This window comes from Bos indicus x Bos taurus, chromosome 9, assembly GCF_003369695.1.
Source record: "Bos indicus x Bos taurus breed Angus x Brahman F1 hybrid chromosome 9, Bos_hybrid_MaternalHap_v2.0, whole genome shotgun sequence".
Classification (NCBI taxonomy): Eukaryota; Metazoa; Chordata; class Mammalia; order Artiodactyla; family Bovidae; genus Bos; species Bos indicus x Bos taurus.
The window spans coordinates 14,945,557-14,954,291 of NC_040084.1; the positions used below are offsets into that span (position 1 = coordinate 14,945,557).

Below are 8,735 nucleotides of genomic sequence, written 5' to 3' on the forward strand. Positions count from 1 at the left end.
AGGAAGAGGGAAAGACTCAAAGACTCTCCATGTGTCAAGCTCTTTTAGAGCTGAAGACCATTCCCTGTTGTAATCTGAAGCTGCTAAAAATAAAGTCACTAAAATAATACAACAGTACTTTATATAACCTAATGACAAAAGAAACATTTTTTGCTCCTTACCAAGGTTTATAAGGCTCATATTACTGGTATACTGTATCTTAAAGTGATAAAATAAAACAAGGCATGGTAAAGACTGCTTTATTGGTGGCAGCTAATACAAGTCAATAAATATTGATCCCCAAAGAACTCAGTTACGTATCAGATTACTGGTCCACAGAGAGCTGAATGGAATTGACCCAACTGATTGCTGGGAGGATAAACTCAAGTCAATCCTGCTTCTTGGGAAATGAAGCCACAGCCAGTTCATACATGGCATATGCCGTTCCTGAAAAATGAGAAGAAACAAAATAAGAACTTAAGAAATCTTGAGGTTTAAATGTATAAACTCAATATTCCAGCTAAAAAGTTGTAAGGTAAAGGCAATCTTGGTATTAAGACTACTTTTATGAGAACATACAAAAGTATTTTGATAGATGCTGGCAAAATTAAAAATATATATATATACAAACACACTTAATGTCATTTCAATATTAGTTAACTTGTATAGCAAGTGTTAGACACAGGAAAATAATGTATTCCCTAACTTAATGGCATGGAAAAATTTTAAATAAGTTAAGAATATATAACCTAAGATTGCCTGAGAAATGCTAAGAATGATTCAAAAGCCAAAGAAGGACAAATATCCAAAGCCTTCCCTGAAGTGTATCATCAATATAAAACCAAGGAGGAGTGACATATAATTTTTAAATAATCAAATCTATAAGTAAGAATTTCTAATTCAGGACTTTACCTTAATAAAGCCCAAATGTCACTCTCTGGTTGTCCGTAAACACCCCTTCACTACATCAACTCAAGTCAAAGAAGGCACCTTGGCACAAGCAAGGGGACTTTGTGATTAGGGTTTAAATATCAGCTATTCTACAAAGAAGTGATATTATCTTGAGTAATTAACATAACCCCTTCATGGACCACAGCCTGGTCTCAGCGAAGGGGCTTAATGAATCTATGAGCCAAGCCACGCACAGCCACCCAAGATACATGGGTCATAATGAAGAGTTCTAACAAAACGTAGTCCACTAGAGGAGGAAATGGCAAACTACTTCAGTATTCTTGCCTCCACCATGAGGGGAGCCTGGTGTGCTGCAGTCCATGGGGTCAAGGAGTCAGACAGGACTTAGCAACTAAACAACAAAATTAACGTAACTTCATCTTTAAAAGGAGGATACATTACAGACTTAATACAAAGGTTATAGAAACCCATGTATGTGGCTTTCCTATCAACAGAACGAGCACACAGTAATCACTAATATTATGTTCCCTTCTCCTCTATAGAGGAATCATTCAAATTCCTAACTCTGCTTCTAGAATACCAATTTGTGATATTCCAATCACAAATACCAATTTGTGATTGCTAATACTGAATAATGGACCCACCCAATTCACAGAAAAAATATCAAAGCGCTTTACATGTAGTGAAAAAAGGACTGTGTTGCACAAGGTTTTATTTCCATCATAAATACGTATGTACATGGTTTACATGTAAAGTGTGTTTCTATTATGCATCACAGTCAAAATACCTAAGAACCCCTGTTACAGGAGACGGGCTGTAGCAGCTATCTTTGACTCCTCCAAAGGCCTGCACAGCCACCAGAGGCACGCTCCAAAAGCCACCTCTATCACAAGAGAATCATCAAACTTCACTGGCTTATGTTTTTTTAAGACACTAAATTGTTCTTATACAATGTGTATCAATCATCTTCTTGAGTCATTGTATGGGAAGCAATTAAGACCGCAGGTTCTGGGGACAGACTGCCTGTGTTAAAACACTGGCATAGTGAGAGCAATGACGTTGTTAGCTATCCCTACTATGACTTTGCTATACAGCAAGCATTCCACCAACTTACCACCAACTGTAAGAATCATGGTGGCTCTATACAGGAGGGCATCAGCTATCCCACCCTTCAGATGCACTGGAATTCCATTATCCTCCTAAGATAAATAATAATAATTAATACATGTGTTATTAGCTTCCAACTAAATGAAAAAGATTAATCCATTCATATGAAAGTAAGTGGCTTCTTAGACACCTGGAACTGAAATATTTTAAATATCAAAATTAAAAAGGACTGTAAGTTTCCTGATTCTTTCTCTACTGCAACTACTTTTAAAATAAAAACTACTTTTAAAATAAAAGTTAATTTCAGATCTAAAAAAGATGCTCTTTTCAAGGAAAATATAAACAGTAAAGCTGTGAAAATATATTAAGTTCATCAATTTTAAAAATGCAGTAACCATCAAACTTTACATTTGGTTATAGGGATCTTCCTTCCCTTAAAAAATGGGGAGATTATTTTGGTTTATAACCCTAAATTACATCTTTAGTCCCCCTGTGCAGCACCTGGCATATAATAGATATTTTATACATCTATTAAATATGTTTTATTTTTTGTAGCATACAAGACAGAATTTTTTTTAACCATTTAAAATTTTCTTTATGAAAAACCAGAGATCACAATAAAACAAAAAATCAATAACCTAACTACTTATAAAAGGTAAACTGTTATGTTCCATTAAGTCTTTCCTCATGAGAAATCCACTATTAACAGCAAAATACATATCCTTAATTTTTTAATGCTTATATTGTCAAAGCTTTTAAATTATACACATACTTCTTTAATACATGAAATGAGATTGTGCTAGATGATCTATCACACTATTTTTCACTCAATACTTATCTTAAAAACCACTGTTAGTCCATTTAAACCACTTTGTTCCTTTTAATGGCTACATAGCATTTCACTGTGTAAGAAGTGTCATAATTAGCCAATCCTTTATTAATGTGTGTTTAGGTTGGGATTTTTTTATATTAAAATCCCATAATGAATAATAGCCTATTTCCCAATTTTATATATTTATGCTACTATTCTGTAGGAAAGATCCTTTTTGTGTGTGTGTGTAATTTTCTACTTTTTGGTCACACCTCACGGCATGTGGGATCTTAAGTTTCCCAACCAGGGATCCAACCCATGCTTTCTGCATTGGAAGTGCAGTTTTAACTCTGGACTGTCAGCAAATTGCCTATGTAGCAAAGATTTTTAAAATGGGAGTCCTGGATCATAGCATATGTAATTTGTTTCTAATGATACTTTCAAACACCCTGTAAAATTTCTATACCAATACTACAACCTGGCATGTATCAATGTACTGTATAAGAATGTACATATCTCCCATACCTGGCTATCATAACCTATTTTAAATCTTCTAAAGTTTTGACAATCAATCAGGGGGTAAGAGTAGCAACTTGTCATTTTAATTTGCATTTCTTACTGATTTATAGCTCTCTGTATAATAAGGATATTAACTTTTCGTTAATTTTAAAACTTTTCTCTCAATTTGTCACTTAGCTCTTGTAACCACAGAACATTTGAAATTTTCATGTCACCAAACCGTGCAATTTTTCTCCTTTACAGCTTCTAGGCTTTGTAAAGACTTTCTTAGCATGGCTCCTAAGATTAAACCTGATTGTGGTAATCATTCACGGATATATTAAATGTAACAATGTACACCTTAAGTAAAAATCAGGTACAACCTAAACGCATACAATTTTTACTTGTCAAACAAACATACCTCAGTAAAACTGGAAAAAATTCTCCTATATTATCTTTTAGGTTTTTTTTGAGGGAGAAGTATTTACATCTAAAATTAATCTTTTAATATAAAATATAGAAGGGATGTAACTTTACTGTCTTCATAAGAGCCAGCCAGTTTTTCCAGTATCAATTTACTGTATCCTTTCCCCACTAATATGAAATACACCTTTAACATGTATCAAGTTTCCATGCATGTATTTGTTCTACTTCCGAGCTCCTTCTATCTGTCCACTACTGTGCAACTACCCCGAAGAGTACCGACACAAGGTGACCCCTCCAAAAGAAAGTGTCTTGACCTTTACCCTTCCCCCCTCATTTCCTCTGCTGTCTCAAAGGCCTCCTGGTTATAGCAAATGCCCGGTTAGCTATCAATAGGCAGTTTCTTATTATTCTTTTGCTAACACAGCAGGATTGCTAACAAACAGATTTACCTCCTACCTCCAACTTTCAGTAATCTAATTTTACAAGTAACACCTATAAAATACTTCAATACCTGAAACAGCTTTTGTTTCTCTGGAACCTTATTTTCAAACTGCCTGCGTGAAGAAGTACTTATGGTCCTCTTAGCAATCTGACGGAGAGCCTGAAATTTAAAAATCCATTATGTTAGACTTAGGGCTTAAAGAAACCCTTAACCATTTCTAATCTTCAGTACTACAGAAAAGTGAAACTTACAGTTAAAACATATCTGATTCGTCAATAACAAAGCTATACACAAGCACTGAGGTTTTCCTCTGTTTCCTGTCCATTGCATTTTACATTGCATTCTGAATTACCAAATACATTCAAGAAGTAATTCATGTAGATTTTGAGCGAAAAAAATTATGACCTTTACCTGAACTGAACCAGTAACAATATATGAGGAAAACATACTGATACATAGATATTATTATAAAAATAAACAATGGTTACAAAAGAACACTAGAATCAAAGTTTTTTATTTAATACTGTACCAGATTATTAAAAACCTATTAGTTGGTATTAAATAAACTGGCATGATTCCTATTTAATTAAAATGTTTCCCTCATTACATTTTTCCTCAAAAATCAACAGGGTATAAATCTTTTACGAGAGACTTGCGTTACATATCCAGTTGGATTAAAACAACAAATGTGCACTCCATTTTCTAAAATAAATAATATATTGAGAAGATCAAGTCTTACTGGATAATTACCAAAGAAAACGACCACCGTTACATTTTCCTTTTCTTTCTCAAAATTCGGGGAAACTATTTCACATGCTCAACGTCGGTGGAGGGATAAAGGACACTGCGGTAAACCGCCTGGTGATAGCAACACGACCCTTCGGCCATGAATGCTCCTAAAGTCCCACCCAAAACTGAATAGATTGTTTTCAAACTACCTTTTGACACCCATAAAGCCTACAACCACTGAAACTCAAACCTTTCATTATCAGAGGATGTATCTTTCCGAGGCTTCCGGGTATCAGAAACTTCCCACCTGGACCCTCAAGACCAGGGGTGGCGACTAAGAGCCCCAGGCGTATGTAACGCACAACCTTCTGGCCTCCTCCCAGGCTTCTCCTCTCCCTACATCTATCCAGCACAGCTTGGGGCGAGAGGGATGCACGGAAGGGAAGGAAGGTCAAGCGAAAAGGACACCAACCAAGGTGACTTCCGAAGCCGCCCTCTCCCTTCCTTCCCAGGGGTTTTCCGTCCTGACTCTCCAACCTCCGCTCCCAACCCTCCCGCCCTACATCACAATGGCTAGCCGAGAAGCTCCTCACCAGAAGATTCCGTAGCATCTTGGCTCAGTTACTACCCACCAACCGCGACAACTGACCACCAGCAACAAGAACGCCCCACGCTGGAACCGGAACTACCGTCTGGCCTTGCGCAAGCGCCTGGAACCCAAATAGTTCCGGGCGGAGGCGGGGCCGGCGCTCCTAACCATAGAGAGCAAAAGGAAAGAGAGGGCGGCCGGCTGGCTGAGGCCGCTCTAGGCGGCTGGCTGTCTCTGCGCCTCGGCCTCTTCCTTGAGCGGCAGAATGGTCCAGGAGCTGAGGCTGGGGAGACACAGACGACTTTTGAGACCAGAGAGGCAAGCAGTGAGGAGTTACGTCCTCTTTTTAACTAGCTTAGATAAAATTAATATGAGGCCAGGCTATGAAAGAAAATTAGTTTGTGTATTTTGAACAAGAAGCCGTAGAACTCTGAGCAACCTGGTTTGGCTGGATAAAATACGAAACAAAAAGGGTTAACTCCTCTTACACGGATACATTTTTTTTTTTTTTTTTTTCTCCACTGTCGTGAGACCGTTACTGTTCCTTGAGCTGAGCATGTGCCGTGCAGAGCTGCGTCGGGATACCAGTTTTTATCTTCCTCTACCTTTGGATGCTGCAGAACTCCCCATTCATGAAACTCTCCCACAGGGTCGCGAAGTTGTGGAAACTGTTCGCTTGTTTCTCTGAGTCTGGGAGAACGCTGAGAACAGGGGGAAATTTTAATTGGGGGGCCAGAAACGAGAGAGCAAATTTAGACTCTTGGGGCTTGCTGCCTCAGGCTGGCCGGGCACGTTCCGTGATTGGACTTGCTAAGCACAGATAGCAGTCCTGCTTAAATAACCCCACATGACAAGTACCCACCCCCAAGTGGCTATAAATATAAAAACAGCTACCCCATACTACAATAAATATGTCCACCTTTTCACAAACATAATTATTCCATTGTCATTTCAAAAAGAAAGCTGATGATATATGGGGTCAGCTAGGTGAAACATGTAGATAAAATAACTGAAATTCCTTCTAGTCTTTAGGGTTAGAGCCAAGTTACTTGTTCCCAGTTCTTTTCCTCACAAATTTTAATACCCAATTATTTATTAATTTGTATATTTATAAACTATGAATAACCAATTCATCTATTGCCTAGATTGGGGCTGAAAGGACCTGGTTTATTCTCCACTCTGAATTATGCACTGTAATCAAGTACTTGAACATAATTACCAGGGGCCAAGGAAAGTTATGACCAACCTAGATAGCATATTCCAAAGCAGAGACATTACTTTGCCAACAAAGGTCCGTCTAGTCAAGGCTGTGGTTTTTCCAGTGGTCATGTATGGATGTGAGAGTTGGACTGTGAAGAAAGCTGAGCACCGAAGAATTGATGCTTCTGAACTGTGGTGTTGGAGAAGACTCTTGAGAGTCCCTTGGACTGCAAGGAGATCCAACCAGTCCATTCTAAAGGACATCAGTCCTGGGTGTTCTTTGGAAGGAATGATGCTAAAGCTGAAACTCCAGTACTTTGGCTACCTCATGTGAAGAGTTGACTCACTGGAAAAAACTCTGATGCTGGGAGGGATTGGGGGCAGGAGGAGAAGGGGACAACAGAAGATGAAATGGCTGGATGGCATCACCGACTCGATGAACGTGAGTTTGAGTGAACTCCGGGAGTTGGTGATGGACAGGGAGGCCTGGCGTACTGCGATTCATGGGTCGCAAAGAGTCGGACACAACTGAGCGACTGAACTGAACTGAACTGAACAGCTGGGGCATAGCGATTTTTTAATGGATTGTCTATAATTTGTAACTGTTAAAGTTGTATATGCTCTTATGTTTTCTCCATTTAGCCAACTGGATAGTAATTAAGAACAGAGATCATGTGAATTTCTTACCATTCCCCTGGGATTGCTTAAAGGCGGTAACCTACTAGCCAGCAATGAATTAATGACATATCGCTAAAGGTCGGATATAACTGAGCGACTTCACTTTCACTTTTCACTTTCATGCACTGGAGAAGGAAATGGCAACCCACTCCAGTGTTCTTGCCTGGAGAATCCCAGGAACGGGGGAGCCTGGTGGGCTGCCGTCTATGGGGTCACACAGAGTCGGACACGACTGAAGCGACTTAGCAGCAGCAGATTAGCAGATTTACAGTTTTGTCCAAAAAGAACCAAAGGAGCACATAAAATAGATTTTAAAGTAGATGTAGTTCCTTATATTCATGTCATTACAATTTCCCCCTTATTAAATCATCATTCCATGAGCATATAAACACATTCCCAAATTAAATCTCGTAGGAGTTCAGTTACAGTAACATTTCTCTTCTCCACCATAAAACAGATTTCCTTATACTTTTTTCCCTTCCACTCCTAATGTTTAAACTGTATCAATTTTCCTCTTTTCCATCTATTGGCTACATTTAACACAGTAGATCATTCCCTCACAGTATCTCTTCAATTTTTACTTTGGAAATAAATCATATAGTAATACAGTATTAACGTGTATAGTTCGAAAGTTGATCCCAATGAGACTCTCACGCTCCTCCTTCAGTGGTTCTATTTCAGAAGCTGCCACTACTAGTTTCCTTTCTTTGATCCTCATCCTCTCTCAATTTCTGAATTTCAGATTACAACTTCTACATTCATCCCTCTTGTGATTTCATCCAATGCCATGTAACATCATTTGTGTGCAGGCAGCTTTCCAATCTGACTTTGCCCTTGCACTCCAGACATCCCTACTGTCTAATGGGCATCTCAAACTTAACAAAACTGAATTCTTTCTACTCCTTATTTCTAAGCTTTCTCTGTAATTTTACATCAAGCCCCAAACTTGGGCTTTTTTCTATCATATCCTGTAACTAATCCATTAGAATATCCCACTGGCTGCACTTATGAATCTGACCACTTCTTGTATCTCCACAGCTACCACCACTCCAGGCCAAGTCAGCATCTATTGCTTGCATTACTGCAAAAAAAAAAAAAACCTTTTTAAACGGTTTCCCTGCTTCTACTGTTCCACTCAGTCTTCCACTCAGTCTATCTTCCACACAGCCATGATCCTTTTAAGGACTTAAATTAGATAGTGACTCTGCTTAAAACTTTTTCTTCACTGCTGTATCCCCAGCACCTAGAATTGGCATGTTAGAAAACACTCAGTAAATACTGGTTAAGTGAACAGTACACTGTACAAAACAGCAAATTCATTTTACTGAGTATAGAAATTCACAAATCTTAATACTTGTACTCCT

The 8,735-nt window shown here is 38.4% G+C and overlaps 1 protein-coding gene across 1 annotated transcript; it reads right to left on the reverse strand.

Annotated features, from left to right (window-relative positions):
• Positions 1-223: 223 nt before the first annotated feature.
• Positions 224-5,970, reverse strand: LOC113898092 (cytochrome c oxidase subunit 7A2, mitochondrial). The gene is made up of 4 exons (XM_027550951.1): positions 5,498-5,970; positions 4,245-4,334; positions 2,006-2,090; positions 224-426 (listed from the first exon to the last, which is right to left on the reverse strand). The coding sequence occupies exons 1-4, from the start codon at positions 5,513-5,515 to the stop codon at positions 368-370; spliced, it is 252 nt and encodes an 83-aa protein (XP_027406752.1). The 5' UTR covers positions 5,516-5,970; the 3' UTR covers positions 224-367.
• Between the last annotated feature and the right edge of the window lie 2,765 nt (positions 5,971-8,735).